This window comes from Dipodomys spectabilis, unplaced genomic scaffold (assembly GCF_019054845.1).
Source record: "Dipodomys spectabilis isolate Male_0828 unplaced genomic scaffold, ASM1905484v1 ptg000207l, whole genome shotgun sequence".
Taxonomy (NCBI): domain Eukaryota; kingdom Metazoa; phylum Chordata; class Mammalia; order Rodentia; family Heteromyidae; genus Dipodomys; species Dipodomys spectabilis.
Window position 1 is genome coordinate 14,221,595 of NW_024870884.1, and position 18,375 is coordinate 14,239,969.

General features: G+C 51.5%; 1 protein-coding gene across 1 annotated transcript in view; it reads right to left on the reverse strand.

The window, feature by feature from the left end:
* Nucleotides 1-14,847, reverse strand: part of Ret (ret proto-oncogene) — a 34,751-nt gene extending 19,904 nt beyond the window's left edge. The window contains exons 1-9 of the mRNA XM_042696312.1: nt 14,640-14,847; nt 13,457-13,720; nt 11,109-11,396; nt 8,648-8,889; nt 7,269-7,464; nt 6,212-6,411; nt 3,060-3,318; nt 1,693-1,818; nt 667-777 (exon numbers count right to left, since the gene is read on the reverse strand). Coding sequence (XP_042552246.1) covers nt 667-777; nt 1,693-1,818; nt 3,060-3,318; nt 6,212-6,411; nt 7,269-7,464; nt 8,648-8,889; nt 11,109-11,396; nt 13,457-13,720; nt 14,640-14,847 — 1,894 coding nt within the window. The remainder of the gene's footprint in view (nt 1-666; nt 778-1,692; nt 1,819-3,059; nt 3,319-6,211; nt 6,412-7,268; nt 7,465-8,647; nt 8,890-11,108; nt 11,397-13,456; nt 13,721-14,639) is intronic.
* Nucleotides 14,848-18,375: the final 3,528 nt, after the last annotated feature.

Below are 18,375 nucleotides of genomic sequence, written 5' to 3' on the forward strand. Positions count from 1 at the left end.
TGAGAGAGAGAGAGAGAAAGAGAGAGAGAGAGAGAGAGAGAGAGATAGCATGCTGTCTCTTAGCTTTTTGCCCAAGGCTAGTGCTGTACCACTTGAGTCATACCACCACTTCTGGCTTTTTGCTGGTTAATTAGAGGTAAGAGTCTCATGGATTCTTCCTGCTAGAGTTGGTTTCATACTATGATCCTCAGATCTCAGCCTTCTGATTAACTAAGATTAGAGGTCCCGCTCAATGGCTCACACCTGTTATCCTAGCTACTCAGGAGGCTGAGATCTGAAGATTGTGGTTCAAAGCCAGACTGGGAAGGAAAGTCCATGAGACTCTTATCTCCAATTAACCACAAGAAAATCAGAAGTAGAGCTGTGGCTCAACATGGTAGAGCTCTAGCCTTGAGCACAAAAGCTCAGGGATAGTACCCAGACTCAGAGTTTAAGCCCCAGGACCAGCAAAATAACAAAATAAAAAATAAGATTGCAGGCCTGGTTCATCATGTAGTAGCAGTCACCTACCACTGAGTCATACCCAAGCCTCACTTATACCACGCAACAATGGATGCAGCCTCTCTGACTGTGTCCAGCTGCTGTGTGGTCCAAGCTGCCCTGTCTGGCCCTGCCCACGGGTGGAATTACCCCCCCCTCCCCCCGCTCCAGTCTGGGAATGCTTACGGAGGCAGTCCTGGGGGCAGATGTTGATGTCCCGGATCTCCACGGCATCACAGTGGCCGTCGGGGCAGGTCCTGATGCTGGGGGAGCAGGTAGAGAAGTTCCTGGTGATTCCTATGAGACAAAACACAACAGGCTGTCACCCCACGTGGGCCTATCCTGCCCTGTCACGCTGCCTGATGGCCTCCTCAGCCAGCCCTGCTCCCTTAAGGGAAAAGAAATGAGACCCAAGCAGAGATACAACCCACAAATCTTGGCCAGCAGTGGATGGTGCATCTGTGAGGAATGTGGGGATGGGGTCCCCAGGGCTGGAGGGGCTAGTGGGTGAGGGCTACTGATAGTCTTCCATCAAGGAAGCCAATGGAGGTTGAAACAGTGTGAAAGCCATACCTCCAGCTGGGCACTGGCAGCTCATGCCTGTCATCCTAGCTACGCAGGAGGCTGAGATCTGAAGATTGTGTTTTGAAGCCAACCCTGGGCAATAAAGTCCATGAGAGTCTTAGCTCCAATTAACAAGCAAAAAGCTGGAAGTGGAGCTGTGGTTCAAATGGTAGAGTGCCAGCATTGAGCAAAAAAAGCTAAGGGGCAGCACTCAGGCCCTGAGTTCAAGTCTCAGTACTAGTACTGAAACATAAGCAAATAAATATACAACTAGAGCTGCACCTGGACTGGGACCTCATGGTGGTGGTTACTCTTAGGGAAAAGCAGACACCAAATGGTCCAATGTGCCCAAAGTTATGTTCCCTGGCACAGAAGCTTTTGGAAAGGCCACTCAGTCTTCTGTATACCCTAACCTTGGCCTGGACATTTCCAAGCCTGCAGTGAATCCAGCCCACGGCATCTCCAAGATGGCTCTAGCCCTTGGGACCCTGCACCCCGCCCGCTTTGTTGGCACTAGAGCCACAGGGGGACAAGGTCCTAGGGAGCAGAAGGGTGGGAGAAGGGCATCACAGGGGCCAGAGGGTCCACTTGGCACCTTCCCTGCTGCTGGCCACCAGCAGTGGCCTCCCTGGGGCCCCTGGGCCTTACCTTTCCCGTCTCCCTGCCTCCACTCGCATCTGCCTGTTGGAGAACCCAGACCACCACACTCCTCACACTCGGATCGCCGCTTGCTGACCGCACAGGACAGGGGACAGCCCACCTCCTCGGCTACATCTGGGGGTGACAAACAAGCAGGGGTCACAGGATGTCAGTCTGGACCCAGCATCCAGAGACAGGGAGGCTGCAGCCACATGACTCCCAAAAGGCTAAGCCCAGAGAAATTTAGGGGTGACTTGAGAATATTGGCCTCAGGGGTATCAGGGTCACTGATAAAGACAGAAGGATGGATAAAGACCAGGCTCAGGGAAAGACATATAACAGGGTAGCCAGTACTCCAAGTTTCAGATAAGCAATGAACACCTGCTCTGTGCATGTTTGAATATTTGCATGTTTGCCCTTAATATTAAATACTTTTTCTTTCTTCCTTTTTTTTTTTTTGGCCAGTCCTGGGGCTTGAACAAAGGGACTGGGCCTGTCCCTGAGCTTTCTCACTCAACCTTAGCAGTCTCCCACGTGAGCCACAGCTCCACTTCTAGATTTTTACTGGTTAGTTAGAGACAGGAGTCTCTCAAATTTGTTTGAGATGATTTAACCAGAGCTGGCTTGAACTCGATCCTCAGATCTCAGCCTCCTGAGGAGCTAGGATTATGCGCATGAGCCACCAGTGCCAGCTTCCCTACATCTGCATTGAGATTGTGACTTGCCACGAAGTCTGGAATTTTCTACTTACGTGTCACTTGGGAAATTTCAGTGTTGGAGAATCTCAAAGAGTTTGGATTTGCTGATTTAAGAACACTCAGCCTGTGTCAACAGGCTACTTCTCTTTTATCAGAAATTCAAGTTGAGCCAGGGGCCCTAGGTTTTCTGTTGTTGTTGTTCTATGAGTGTATGTGTGTGTACACATGTGTGAGCACACCCTGGAGCTTGAACTCAGGGCCTGGGCACTGTCCCTAAGCTTTTTCACTCAAGCCCAGCACTCTATCCCTTAAGCCACATCTCCATACCCAGCTTGCTGGTGGTTAAATGGAAATAAGTCTCACAGTTTTTCCTGTCCAGGCTGGCTTCAAACCTCTATCCTCAGATCTCAGCCTCCTGAGTAGCTGGGATTACAGATGTGAGCCACCAGAGCCCAGCTAGAGGCCTGAGTTTCAGCTGGCAGCTTCCGGGCAGGTACGTGTGAGGAACACTGGGGGGGTGGTCAGGAGTGGGGCTGCCTGGCAAAGGGTTGTCTGGGTGAAGATGCCTCATGCTGCCTTCTTCCCCTTGTTGTAGGCTCTTCCCATTGGTGGAAGCAGCCAGGCTTTGGGAGGAAGGGGGAAAGGGGGCGGCACACCTCTGGGACACCCAGAACTCACACAGCCCCTGTACGGCAACGATGAGCAAGGCCTGCGCCTGCCTGCGGGTGTGGCGGTCGGCGGCCACCACAGTGTACTGGAGCTCCGCGCACTCCGGCTGTCGCAGCGCCTCGGTGTCATTCACGTACAGCAACCCCGAGGTGTCCTCCACAGAGGTGACCACGCCCAGCGCGCTGCAGTTGGCGCTGGAGGCCTGAAGTTTGTACTGGACCTGGATGCCGCTGAACTCCTGGCAGTGTTCCACACACACTTTCCCGATCTGGGGTGGAAAGTGGGTACAGAGCACCCCTGCTTAGCCAGTGGCTGGAGAGGCTCTGCACCAGCCAGACTGTCCCCACCTGTACCCCAACTTGGTCTGGGGATGGCAGTTCCTCTGAACATCACATCCTCTACTCCGCCCACCTGCCCACTCCTGCAGCCCAGGCTGCCTAGGCCACTGGCCCCAGCCACCTGTGTGCCCAGGAACCCCTGCCCCAGCCACCCAAAGCCCTGTGCCGTGTGTGTGTGTGTGTGTGTGTGTGTGTGTGCGCGCGCGTGCGTGCTGGGGCTTGAACTCACAGCCTGGGCTCTGTCCCTTAGCTTTTTCATTCAAGGCTGGAGCCACAGCTGGGCTTGTGGGCTTTCCATTCCACTTGCTCACAGGAGTTAAGAGTTGCCATTTCATAGTTAAGAGCTAAGTGCTAGCTACACACTGGTGGCTCATGCCTGTAATCCTAGCTACTCAGAAAGCTAAGATCTGAGGATCATGGTTCAGGGGCAGCCCAGGCAGGAAAGTCTGTGAGACTCTTATCTCCAATTAACTACCAAAAAAAACCTGGAAGTGGAGCTGTGGCTCAAGTGGTAGAGCACTCACCTTGAGCAAAGAAGCTCAGGGACAGAGCCAGTGGCTTGTAATCCTAGCTACTCAGGAGTCTGACATCTAAGGATTGAGATTTGAAGCCAGACAGGGCAGGAAAATTTGTGACTCTTATCTTCAATTAAGTACTATAACCTCCTGCTGCAGTCTGTAAAGTTACACCTGCTGAAATTGCAAAGAAACTCAGAATGCAAAATAAGAAAGATAATTAAGGAAGAGTTTTTATGGTGAAATGCTCAACATTGGTGAATGTGGGCAACAGGATAGGATAATTCTTACTCTTTCCTCATTTTCTTTTTGGGCTTTGTTTGCTCATGCTTGGCACACTACCACTTGAGCAACACCTCCAGCCTGGTTTTCTACTGGTTAATTGGAAATGGAGTCTTGAGGAATTTTTTTTGCCTGGGCTGCTTTTGAATCACAAACCTCCAGATCTCAGTCTTCTGAATAGCTAGGATTGCAAGTGTGAGCCACTGCTGCCTGGTTTCTTATTTTCTTCTCTTTTTTTTATTTTTGTGTCAGCACTCAGGCTTGAAGTCAGAGCCTGAACACTGTCGCTTAGCTTTATCACTCAAGATGGGTGCTCTACCACTTGAGACACAGCTTTACTTCCAGATTCTTGGTGGCTAATTGGAGATAAGAGTCTTATAGCCTTTCCTGCCTGGGCTAGCTTTGGACTATGATCTTCAGATCTTAGCCTCCTAAGTCACTAGGATTATTGGCAGGAGCCACCAGTATTAATGCATTATGTTGTTGCTGTGATCAAACTTTCTTTGGTAGTGTTGGGAATGAAATTCAAGACCTTGCACATGCTAGGCAAATGTTTTGCCACTGAGCTATATGTCTCCTTCTTTCATTATCTTTTATGAATATTTATGACTTGTTTTTCCACTTGTTTATTTAATATAGCAGCACTGGGTATACCAAGGGCTTTCCATATTTTAGATAAGTGCTACCACTGGGCTATATGCTCAGCCCTTTGTTCTTTTCATTTTTAATCACTTTATTCTAAGGACAAAAATACATTAGTCAGGTGCTGGTGTCTCACACATGTAGCCACTTAGGAGACTAAGAGGTGAAGCTTACAGATCAAAGCCAGTCTGGGCAGGAAGGTCCCTGAGAATTATCTCTAACCACCAAAAAGCTGGGAGTAGAATTGTGGCTCCAGTGGTAGAGTGCCAGCTTTGAGCAAAAATGCTAAGGGGCAGTGCCCAGGCCAAGTTCAAGCCCCAGTACCCCCTCCCCCCACACATACACACACACAAATATATGATAAGTTCTCAAGAAAATTCATTTACAGATTGTAAAACTGGAAGAGCTTACCTTTTCCACTAGAGAGTGCCACAGTCACCCATGATCTATTGTATACTTACAAATTCTCCTCAATAAAGATTTACTTTTATCCAAATTAGAGTCACCTAAGATCAATGGCTCTGAAAATGACTTTTTTTTTGTTGGTTGTGGGGCTTGAACTCTGGGCCTGGGCACTGTCCCTGAGCCTTTCAGCTCAAAGCAAGTGCTCTACCACTTGAGCCATAGCGACACTTCTAGTTTTCTGGTAGTTAATTGGAGATAAGCGTCTCATGGACTTTCCTGCCTGGGTTGGCTTTGAACCATGATCCTCAGATCTCAGCCTCCTGAGTAGCTAGGATAACAGGCATGAACCACCAACGCCCAGGAAAAAAATGAGTTTTTCACCAAACAATCTAAACAAGAATATCTTTACAAGTAGGAATGTATTGATTCATCCAGTGTTTTGTTTTATTTTGTTTTATTGATCATGGGGCTTGAACTCAGGGTTTGAGCACTGTCCCTGAGCTCTTCTGCTCAAGGCTAATGCTCTACCGCTTCGAGCCACAGCTTTACTTCTGGCTTTTGGTGGAGCTATGAGTCTCATGGACTTTCCTGCCTGGGCTGGCTTTGAACAGTGGTCCTCAGATCTGTCCCTGTGAGGAGCTAGGATTACAGGTGTGAGCCACTGGTACCCAGCCCTACATTGTTCTTATATTAGTAAAAAAAAAAAAAAATTGTAAAGACACCAATGGGGAAGGCCAAAGGAGCTCAGAGGGCCTGGTCACTCTATCAAGGAAAAGGGACCCCAAGTTCATAGGGGTGACACACCTTTACTGCCTCCCTGTCCCTGTGTCCATGGCTATACTTGGGGTACGCTGCATGTGGGGTAATGCAGGGGCACCAGCTCGCAACCCTCCCCCGAGCTCTGCCTGCAATCTGCCAAATGGAGTGGTCCACCATTGGGGTCCCCCAGCCCCCAGCATTCAGTGCACCCCAGGCTCACCTGAGCATAACGATGAGCCCTTCTGCTCATGGAAAAGGAGTAGGAGCTGGGCAGGTGCAGGCTGACGGGTAGCACAGAGACATTGAAGTGGAGGATGACGACTCCTGAGCCGGGGCCCTGGAAGTCAGAGTCATTGACCAGCACAGCCAATTGCAGGACTCGGCTCTCTGAGATGGGGAGGGTCCGGTTGAGAACTAGCTCTGTGGGGGCAGGGCGGCAAGATGATAACCGAGTCCCTGTGGTCCACGATTGGCCCCTCCCCCCGGCCACAGCTCTGCACACCTCCTCCAGACATAAAACCCCCCAGACACACACGTGCCTACGTTAACAGGTCTCACAGCCCACTGTAAGAATGAAGAATCTGAGTTGCATTCCAGTTATCTCTCAGCTGAGGCAGCCACTCTGTGTGCATGTGTGTGTGTGTGTGTGTGTGTGTGTGTGTGTGTGTGTGTGTGTGTGTGTGTGTGTATTTACATAAATGGTATGTTTGGTGTCATGATTTTTTTTTTGTCAGTCATGGGGCTTGAACTCTGGGTCTGAGCGCTGTCCTTCAGCTCTTCAGCTCAAGGCTAGCGCTCTACCACTTGAGCCAAAGCGCCACTTCTGGTTTTCTGGTGGTTAAGTGGAGATAAGAGTCTCCCAGACTTCCTTGCCTGGGCTGGCTTTGAACCATGATCCTCAGATCTCAGCCTCCTGAGTAGCCAAGAGCCACTGGTGCTCGGCTTCATGATTCTTGTAGAGCACACACTTCTAGCCTCTAGGCCATAAGACCTGAAAAATTATTTGATGCAAGACAGAACCGACATGTATGCTTTTCTTATTTGTGTCAGTACTGGGGTTTAAACTGAGGGCCTAGGCACTCTCCCTTACCTGTGTGCTCAAGACTAGCACTCTACCACTTGGCAGCTACACAGGTCCCCATCCCAGGAGTGTGTGTGCGCGTGCGTGCGCACATGTGCATATGTACCTGGGTGTGCATGTGTGTGTGGGTGTGTAGCACGTAAAGGCTTTGGGTGAGCACACAGGAAACCCTAGGAAGATAGTACCAGCTCCTTACTATAGTCGTGTAGAGTTGCCCTCACAAAGCTGTTGTTGGTTTGGGCCAAGGTTTCATTGGGTGAGTGCTCCACACGGAAGGTCTGCTGGGCCCAGGGATCCCCGGTGAGAAGAAGGCTTGTGTACCGCCTCACCAGCTCCCCAGATGCAGGCACCACATCGGCGTCGAACACACGCAGAGTTGCTAGCACAGTGCCCTGTGGGACAAAAGGATGCAGGTCAGGGCAGACACGTGGTTGGGGGTGGAGAGGTGCAACATGACCTCAAGGCTGGCGCTCTACCTCTTGACCTCAACAGCTCTACTTTTGTTTTTGTTTTTTTTTTTGGTCAGTCATGGGGCTGGAACTCTGGGCCTGGGCACTGTCCCTCAGCTCTTCTATTCAAGGCAAACGCCTTGCCACTTGAGCCACAGCACCACTTCCTGTTTTCTGGTGGTTTATTGGAGATCAGAGTCTCACGGACTTTCCTGCCCAGGCTGGCTTTGAACTGCGATTCTCAGATCTCAGCCTCCTGAGTAGCCAGGATTTACAGGTGTGAGCCACCAGCATCTGGCCAAAAAGAACTTTTGAGCAAAGCCAAAAGAGACCTTGCTCCCTGATGGCTCCCCACACAGATTCTCATTTCCCTCAGATGTGATTTCCTCCAGCCCCCACGCTCCAACCTCTAGCAAACCCGCATCTAGAACACCCAGAGAAGCAGGCTGTTCCCCCTGCTCCCCATTCCCGTGGTGCCCACTGGCAAGGGAGCCTGCAGTATGGCCTGACGGCCAGCAGGTGGCGGTTGTACTTCAGCTGCACAGATACCTTGTTCTTTGGGTCTCTCTCCAAGCCCCCCTTCTCTTTGTGAGCCCCAAAGGCCTTCCAGTGAAAGCCTGGCTGTCTGCAGAAATGGGATGCCCTCCTGGTAGATGACACTCCAGCCAAGTGTCCTGCTTCACAGGCCTGCAACAGCACAGGTGAGCAAAGGTTCTATGCCCTGCCACGATCGCTGAGGCCTCAGGCGGGGCACTGAGGGCTGCTGGCTACTGGCAGGTGGATGCCTGACCGACTACACAATGCAAATAAATCCATCAGTGCCCAGCCACAGGCTCGAACAGACCAAGGAGTAAAGCACAGGCAGAGCCGTGCACGCTGGTGGTCACGCCTGTAATCTCTGCTACTCGGGAGGCTGAGATCTGGGGATCTCAATTCAAAGCCAACCTGGGAAGAAAAGTCCATGAGACTCTTATCTCCAATGAGCTGGATGTGGAGTTGTGGCTTGTGTGGTAGAGCACAAGCCATGAGTGGAGAAGCTCCAGGAGAGCACTCATGCCCTGAGTTCGAGCCCTGGGACCAACAGACACATACACAGACAAGACAGGCAGACAAGACAAGCAAGCACCTCTTTCCGCTTGAACTCAACCACGGCACTGGCAGCATCCACACCCGCAGGGAAGGTGGGTGGTGAGTCATCCTCATCGTAAACCGTCACAGGGAAGGGTGCCATGACCTTCTCCTCACGAGACCCCGTGTACACCATGCACTCGGCCACCAGCTCATACTTCTCCTGCTGCTCTCGGTCTAGGCTCCAGCGGGTGCTCACTTCCATGCTGTCCGGCGTGCACTGGAAGGGCAGGTTCTCACCTGCCATGGAGCAGAGGGGACCCCGCATGTGACATGGAGACAAGCTAAGCTGCCTTCCTCGGGGGGCCCATCCTCGCTTCCATGGGAAAGGGAAGAAGGGACTCACCAAGCTAGGTTTTGTTAGTGTTTTTTTCTCAGTCATGAGACTTGAACTGAGGGCCTGGGTGCTGTCTCTGAGCTCTTTTTGTTCAAGGCTAGTGCTCTACCATGTGAGCCACAGCTCCACTTGTTTTCTGATAGTTCCTTGGAGATAAGAGTCTCACAGACTTTCCTGCGCAGGCTGGCTTTGTACCTCAACTGTCAGATCTCAGCCTTTTGAGTAGCTAGGATTACAGGCATGAACCATCAGCACTTGGCTCAAGCCAGGGTGTGTGTGTGTGTGTGTGTGTGTGTGTGTGTGTGTGTGTGTGTGTGTGTGTGTGTGTGTATGTGTGTGTGTGTGTGTGTGTGTGTGTGTGTGTGTATGTGTGTGTGCTGGTACTTGGACTTGAACTCATGGCCTTAGGCTCTTGCTTGGCTTTTTCACTCAAGGCTGGAGCTCTACCACTTGATCCATACCTCTACTTCTGTTTCTTCTCTCTCTTTCTTTCTTTCTTTCTTTCTCTCTTTTCTTTCTTTCTTTCTTTCTTTCTTTCTTTCTTTCTTTCTCCTTCCTTCTTTCCTTCCTTCCTTCCTTCCTTTCTTTCTTTCTCTCTTTCCTTCTTCCTTCCTTCTTTCTTTTTGTGCTGGTTAGTTGGAGATAAGAGTCTCTTGGACTTTCCTTCCCATGCTGACTTTGAATCACCATCCTCAGATCTCAGCCTCCTGAGTAGCTAGGATTATACAAAGGTGTGAGCACTAGTACTCTGCTCCAAGCCAGATTTGCAGCTTATTTGCCTCTTGCTTTTTTGTGGCTGTAGCTCCTACTCATGACCAGGAGGCAGCTAGAAGACCCGAGTCCATCTTCTTCCCCTCTGACATTTCCCCTCTCCATTTCCACCCTCCAACCTCCATGGGGAGCTGAGGGGGGTTGTGCACAGTAGTGACTCAGTTCAGCTAAGGCTGAAGGGCACAGAGAATCTACAGCTGCGGACACTGGTTAGCTATAATAATAATAATAATAGCAACAACAACAACAGTAATAACAATAGCAGCAAAATTTTAAATTACAGCAATAAGATTTGCTCATTTTAGAAACGTGACAAAGGCATGGTTCAGCCAAGTGCTGTGGCTTATGCCTATAATCCTAGCTAAATTAGTAGGCTGAGATAGGAGGATCACAGTTCAAAGCCAGTGCAGACAGGAAAAGTTTTCGAGACTTTGATCTCCAATTAAGTACCAGAAAAGCTGTGGTTCATGTGGTAGAGCACCAGCCTTGAGCAAAAAAAAAAGCAAAGGGATAAACTCAGGTCCTGAGTTCAAGTCCCAGTACTGACACACAAAAACAATGATTTAAAACAGAAATTTGGTTAGCTGAGGGGCAGCCCCCCCCATGCATGCCTTGCCCGGATGCCGGCTCAGCGCCATGCACCCGGCCCTGGGGGAGGAGAGCGCCATGATGGCCGCTGTTCGGCATTAGATCGTGAATGCATCATCACGTGTGTTTGCTAGCTGTCCTGCAGCCTTAAGGACTTCACTGAGCCTCGGGTTCTAGGCTGGTCACTGGTCAGAGTGCCTGGAGCTTCCTGCCCCTTGTGCCTCTAGTCGCACCTCAGCCCACTCATTGCTTTCTGGAAGCTTCTGCCGATATCCCTGTTTTCAGTCTATATTTCTGATCCCAGGCCTACCTGGTAGAGTTCACTGCTGTCTAGTCACACGGGGTCCTACATTAGTACCCTCCAAGGGGTTACGTATGCCCACCTGGACCCAATTCACCTTGGTTTAGTGCCACCTGCCCTGACCATTCAAGCAAAGACAGCAGTCTCCACCACTCCCCAGAATCCCATCCTCCTGGATTTTTTTGTCCCACTTCACTCCTTCTAGAAGCTACTTGATTTCCTTGACACATTAGTGAGCTCCATTCCCCAAAAGAATGGAAGTCAAGGCAGGTGAGGTACCAGCCTGTCTGTTCACATTTGCATTCTTAGTTCCTGGAACCATACTTGGCCCGTGACAGTCCCCCCAGAGAGACGTGTGGAATATTACACAGTAGTGAAAAATAAAGCAGATGGCTCCCACTTAAAGGCTGGTTCACAGTGCTGTGCTGGGCACACAGCAGGTAGACAAAGGCCAACACTCACCTTCCAGGAGCCTGTAAGCCACACTGATGTTGGGGCAGAGGAACTGGACAGGCAGCAGGCGGAACTGGTGGAAGGTTCCAGAAGGCCTGTTCTCCCGGATGCGGAAGGAGAGGCCTGTCTCTGGGAAGCAGAGCTCCCGGGCTGTGAGGGAACTACAAGGCGGGAAGGAGGCATTGATGAAGGAGAAGTACACGCGGGCACAGGTGGGCCACTGGCACTCACTCTCCCGCACGGGCAGGGATGACAGAAAGATCTGGAGGAAGACTGTGAGCAGAGGGAAGCCGCCATCTGCAGAGGAGGAGGAGAGAGAACAAGGCAGACCCCTGGCGGTGGCAGCCACACCTGCCAGGGCCTGAGGAGGCGGAGTGACACTCCGGGGGGTTACTCTGATCCTTCCAGCTCACCCTGCTACCTCTGCATACCTCTCACCAGCCAGGTCAGCTCAAATCCCCCCCCTCCCCCCATCAGTGAGGAGCTTGAGCAGTACGCCCAGAGAGTCCCTCTCCCGTCCTGCGGGTGGCCAGCTTCTCCGGTGGGTTCACAGCCTGCTCTGTGCCCACCCAGCAGCTTTCCCAGATGAACTGGACATGGACTGCCTTCCCTAAGCATCTAAGGGAAGGACTGTTTAGCAAGTTCTACCTCGGGAGTAAACACTGTTTTACTTCAGAAAGGGCCCGGCCTGGGGCTCTCCCTGGCCCCTCAGGGCCTCCTGGCTTCTTGCTCATTGGCCTACTGCTGCGCATGGTGACCTTTGCTGCCATTAGGAAGTTTTCTGGTTTTTGAGTGTTTTGTTTTGTACCAGTCCTGGGGCTTGAACTCAGGGACCAGATTGCTGTCCCAAGCCTTTTTTCATCAAGACTAATACTCTACCAACTTGAGCCACAGCTCCACTTGCAGCCTTTTTTTTGGAGAACAGTTTCACAAGCTTTCCTGCCTGGGCTGACTTCAAACCACGATCTCAGCCCCCTGAGGATTACAGGTGTAAGCCACCGGTGTCTGGCTTCACCATTAGTCTTTTTTTTTTTTCTCTCCAAGCTTTCCCTGTTCAAATCACTGCATAGCTTCTTTCTTTTAAAAAAATGAATTTAGGGCTGGGAAGGTGGCTCAGTGGTAGAGCGCTTGCCTTGCATGCCTGAGGGCCTGGGTTCGATTCCTCAGCACCACATAAGAAAAAAGCCGGAAGTAGCACTGTGGCTCAAGTGGTAGAGTGCTAGCCTTGAGCTGAAGAGCTGAGGGACAGCGCCCAGACCCAGAATTCAGGCCCCACAACCGGACCCCCCCCAAAAAAAGAATTTTATTGTTATTATAAAGGGGATATACAGAGAGTTTCCATAAGTCAGGTAAAGAGTACATTTCCTTTTGGACAATGTTACTCTTTCCCTCACTCTCTCCCAGTTTTTCTCCCTCCCATCCCCGCCCACAAGTTTTTTTTTTTTTGGGGGGGGGTCCTGTCGTGAGGCCTGAACTCTGGGTCTGGGCGCTGTCCCTCAGCTCTTCAGCTCAAGGCTAGCACTCTACCTCTTGAGCCACAACACCACTTCCAGCTTTTTTCTTTTTGCTTATGTGGTGCTGAGGAATTGAACCCAGGGCCTCAGGCATACAAGGCAAGCGCTCTACCACTGAGCCACCTTCCCAGCGCCCCCCCGCCCACACACAAGTTTTATAGTTCATTTTTCCACATAGTGTCTAGAGAGCACCACTGCTGGGTTTGTTCACCCTTTGTCCCTCCATTTCTTAGAAAGAAAGAGCCAAAAGGGATGCCTTTGGGCTCCCAAGGGAAGGCAGGCCTACAACAAATTCTACCCTGCCTCCCCTCCCCCTACTCAGGGACCTCATTCCTCAGCTCCCCAGTGGGGACCCAGGAGAAAGACAGTGGTAACTAAGGCATGATGGAAGCAAGACTCAGAGGAGCTAACATCGCTTAAACTGCATTGCCTGGGAGCCACCCTGGGGCCCCTCTGCACCTCAGAACCCTGGATGTACTAGACAGGCACATCCGGTAGTCATGCCCCACGCTGGGCTATATGGGGCACATGCCTGCTTCTTGCCCATGCGCAGGGGCTGAGCGCCAGGGGACGCTGTGTCAAGGACAAGGCGAGCTCAGCTTTGACTCCGCCTCTAATCCCAGCCACGTGCAGCTGGCCACCCAAGCTATTACATCTCCAACTCACAACAGCTCCAGCTGGCTCCAGAGCTGCCAGCACCCCCAAATTCCTGGCTCCCTTCCTAAGGTTGGACACAGAGGTAACCAGATGGCCTCTGACTCTGGTGCCTGCCAGGCCTCGAGGCCACAGGTGGGGGCTGGTGTGGGGGCAGGGGGTAGATGGTGGTTGTGGCCAGCCGCTTACTTCGAATGCTGAGTTTCTCCCAAGTGCTGTGGTCCAGGCTCTGGTTGAGATACAGAAGGCCCGTGTCCTCCTGGATCCGAATCCAGTCATTCTCATGCAGCCGTGTGCGGTAGGCCCCGTAGAGATGCTGGCCCAGGTGGTAGCTGGGCACCTCATCTGGCGTGTCTCGAAGGGCTTGGACGTAGAGCAGGGGTGTGCCGGCCGGCTGGTCCAGGTACAGCCTTTCCCAGTAAGCATCTCTGGAGAAGTAGAGGCCTAGAGGGGCTGTGGAGGCAGACCAAATCACCATTAAAATCCCAAGCTGGGTGTTGAGGACCGATGCCTGATATCCTTGCTACTCAGGAGGCTGAGATCTAAGGACTGAAATTCGAGGCCAGCCCAGGCAGGAAAATTTGTGAGACTCTTATCTCTAATAAACCACCAGAAAACTAGAAGTGGTGCTATGGCTCAAAGTGGTAGAGCACAGCCTTGAGCAGAATTGCTCTGGGACAGTATCCAGGCCCTGAGTTCAAGCCCCATGACAGACCAAAAATAAAAAGGGTCTCACAGACTTTCCTGCCTGAGCTGGCTTTGAACTGCAATCCTCAGATCTTGGCTTCCTTAGTAGCTAGGATTGCAGGAAGAAGCCACTGGTGCTCAGCTAATTAAAAAAAAGGGGGGGGGGGGCTGTGTGTGTGTGTGTGTGTGTGTGTGTGTGTGTGTGAATAGTTAAAAGTGATTAAAAACTCCAGGTTAACTCTGAGGCCTGGCCTAATTCTCTTTTGTTCAGTGGGTTCCCAGGGACTCCGCTTTCCTCACAGCTGCTCTGCCGGTGTCTGGCAGGAGCTGCGTGTGTGCTGCAGGTGTGTAGGGGCGGGGGGGGGGGTATGTGTGGAAAATAAGCAGGTGTCTATTTGATGAAGGTGAAGCAAGCAAGAAGATATTTTGGGTCCAAATGTGAGGTGTCTCTCCAGGGAAACTGCACAGACAGCTCAACAGGGAAGCCATCCTGGAAGAAAGGGCCAACCATGCAGAGGAGAGTACAGACTGATGGGCAAAAGGTAGCCTGGGCAGAGTCCAACGGTGGGGGAATGACATCCATGTGGAAGGATCTAGAAGCATCTGGAAATGTCAGTAGGGGGTTTGAGGATGGAGGGGTGGAGCCAGGACCTCTGATTTAGAGTATCACACTGGGACAGCCTACAGGGATCCCTGGGGGGGCAGTGGGGAGGCAGGGCTGGGCCAGGCCAGTCCCCCGTTAGGCCCACCCATGGGCCATGGTAGGAGCTGCCCACGCTGGGGTGGCACTTGACCATGCCATCTTTGGACTGGGCACCTCCAGGGCTGCGCCAGTCCCCGAGGGCCTTGGGACCGGTCCCTGGCTGCTCCCTGACACAGGCAGCTGATGACATCGGGCTACTGGACATGAGGTATTCCCTCCTTGCCCAACTGGGACTTTTTTCCCAGGAGACACCCTAACATAGCCCCACACATATTGAGATCCAAAGATGGCCTTTGTGAGGTGACGAGATCACCTTGGGCGGGGGGTGGGGGGTGGAGGGGGGAGGGGGTAGGGACACTGCTACTACCATGGGTCCTGATGGCTGTGTCCCTTTCATGATGCATGGCTGCAGAGTAGCCACAGACCCACCCGGGCCACACATCTGACACCAGCATTAGCCTTGGGGTCACTCTGCTTAGTATCTACTTTGAGTCAGGGGCCCCATGTGCCATCCTCCTTGAGGTATAAGGCTAGGCTAAGGGCTCTCTGTCCCATGGAGAAGTGGTGGCCTCTGAGACAGCCAGGCAGAGATGCCAGGCCAAGTACCATGCCAGGTCCCTGGCCAGCCTCTTCCTCACCACACATGGGGTCATACAGGGTCACATGGGGTCACATGGTATCACTGTCTTCACAGTGAACCCATGAGAGGTGACAGTCACAGGAGTGTCCCTAGGGGAGTCTGCTTCTATAAATGACAGCTCTGCCATAGTTCTATCAACTGAGGCCTTGCACTCTGACCGAGGTGACAGTACCTGTGCAGAGGATGCCCAGCTTGGACATGGGAACTATTCCAGCCGGGAAACCTGGTGGTTCAAGCCTGTCAGTCCAGAGACTGAGGAGGCTGAGATCTGATGATCCAAGTTCGAAGCCAGCCCAGGCAGAAAATTCCTTGAGATACTTATCTCCAATTAATCACCCAAAAGCTGGAAGTGGAGCTGTGGCTCAAGGGGTAGAGCACTAGCCTTGAACAAAAGAAGCTCAGGGACAATGCCCAGACCCTGAGTTCAAGCCCCAGGACAGGCACAAAAGCAAAAATCAAAGAACTAAAAAACAAAAGGCAAAACCCCGAGTCTTCTTTCAGTGTTGTAGGCTTGTCTTCTGGGGTGGGGTAGGAGAGGCCACAACACAAAGACCCCATGTGAAGAGTGAGTCCTCCTGCCCCCCACAGCCAGGCCCTTATAGGATTACATGGGCCCCAGAAGGAATTTATGGGCCAAGAATAATTGTGAACCCAGAGTCTTAAATGCACTTAAAATACATCCCAGGTGGTCCCCACGGCCCGCACTGTCGCTGGGAAACTCCTCCTTCATGTCCCAGACACTTCTAGTTAAAAACATATGCTCCAAGGGGGGCGGGGGCTGGAGAGGTGGGCAGAGCGCCCTGCTACCACTGACTTGAAATTCGCCTCCATTTCAGAAACACAGGGTTGCACAAATGATGCAGCCAGTGGCACATTTGAAAATGCCATTGGGTGAGAAAGAGATGGCGAGGGGCAGGCGAAGGGAGAGTCCCAGGGTCCCGACTGGCCACTCACCCCTCACAGTGGCCACCCTTGTGCTTGGAAGGGCCACCTATGTGTGACAGACAACCCCACCTCCTTGACCAGATCAGCAGCAGAATTCAAAGAGCCAAGCTGGTAGCTCATGGCTGTAATCTTAGCTACTCAAGAAGCTGATATCTGAGGATAGAGGTTTGAGGGCTGGGCTGGAATGTCTGTGAGACTCCCCCCCCCCCCCGCCTCGCCGTGGGTCATGGCACTTTAACTCTGGGCCTGGGCTCTGTCTCTCAGCTCTTCAGCTCAGTGTTAGCACTCTTACCACTTGAGCCACAGCGCCACTTCTGGTGGTTTATTGAGTCTCATGGACTTTCCTGCCTGGCTTTGAATTGTGATCCTCAGACTTAGCCTCCTGAGTAGCTAGGATTATAGGCATGAGCCAGTGAGCCCCCAGCACCCAGCTCTGTGAGACTCTTGTCTCCAGTTAACCATCCAAATAAAGCCAGAAGTGGGGCTGTGGCTCAAGTGATAGAGCACTAGCCTTGAGCAGAAAGGCTCAAGGACAGTACCTAGGCCCTGAGTTCAAACCCCAGGACTGGCACAACGAAACAAGCCTTTCATACCCCAGGCCTGGCTGCTAAATGCTGACAGAATTCTGTTCATGCCTCACCTAAACCAGAAGGATCGCTAAGTACTACCTACCGAATATGCCCTGTGGGCCTGCTAACTGCCTCGGCATGGGCAGGCACACCAACCCTGTATGTGCACAACACAATGTCCCAAACCTGTTATTACATGGAAACATCCCAGGATCCTTCACGACTGTCACTTGTGTGTAGGTATGCACGCACACACACATAGCTAGGTATGCAAGAGATAGAGGGTCAAGACCCTGTTTTGCTCCTACCATGGTCCTCACCCAGGATGTGTGTGCTTTCCCAGATTCTTTTGGTGCCAGTTCTGAGGCTGGAACTCAGGGCCTTATTAAGCTGTTGCTTGGCTTTTTTTCCACCTAAAGTTGGTGCTATAGCATTTAAGCCACACTTCCTTTCCAGCTTTCTGCTGGTTAACTAGAGATAAGAGTCTCACAGACTTCATTCCAGGGGCTGGCTTTGAATTGTGATCCTCAAATCTCAGCTGCCTGAGTAGCTGGGATTACAGGCATGAGCCATGAAACTCAGCTCTGCATATCCATTTCCTCACACAACTACATCCCTCACCTCAGGCTCAAACTGGCCATTACACACCAGTGCACATCTGCTCACATTCATGACTTCTTGCATACTCAATAAAGATACATTAAGCATGGTTCTAACCCTGTGATTCTCCAGCCTTCCTTGAGCTACCAGGCCTAGGGACTCTGTTCACATGGCTCATGTGGGGCCCTCTGACCTCTCCCAAGCAATCTGGAATAGACTCTTCCAGGTCCTGCCCTCAATTCCTGTCAGCACTGGTCACCCTTAACCACTGTGAGGTCAAACACAGAACATGAACACTTGGCACAGAAACCCAAACCGACCTGGACAAGTCAAAAATGTGTCCAAGCTGGGTGCCAGTGGCTTAAATGCTATAGCACCAACTTATGCCTGTAATCCTAGCTACTCAGGAGGCTGTGATCTGCAGATCTCAGTTCAAAGCCAAACAGGGCAGGAAAGTCTGTGAGACTCTATCTCCAATTAACTACCAAAAAATCAGAAGTGGTAGAGTGTTAGCCTTGAGCAAAACAAGCTCAGGGACAGTGCTCAGGCCCTGAGTTCAAGCCCAACAACCACCACCAACAAAAAAAGTGCCCAGGACAATTCTGTGACAATTTGATTTTTTTCCTCTCAAGAGAGGGAAAAAAAGTCATAAGAAAAGTGTACTCAAGAACTCTGTAGAGTTAGAAACCATCCCGAGCATGCAGACAGGTAGGTATGCCTGTAGTATCGCTCATGGGGCCAGCCCCACTTCTCCCTTGATGAGTGGCAGATGATAGAGATGACAGTTTTATTATGACCCGGCAGGAAATCCTTAGCAGATGATTCTCTGTGTGTGTGTGTGTGTGTGTGTGTGTGTGAGAATGTGTGTACTATGGCTTCTTGGTAGGTTTGAGATTATTTTCATTCAAGGCTGGCATTCTGCTACTGAAATTATGGCTCCTCTTCCAGCTTTTTTGCTGTTTAA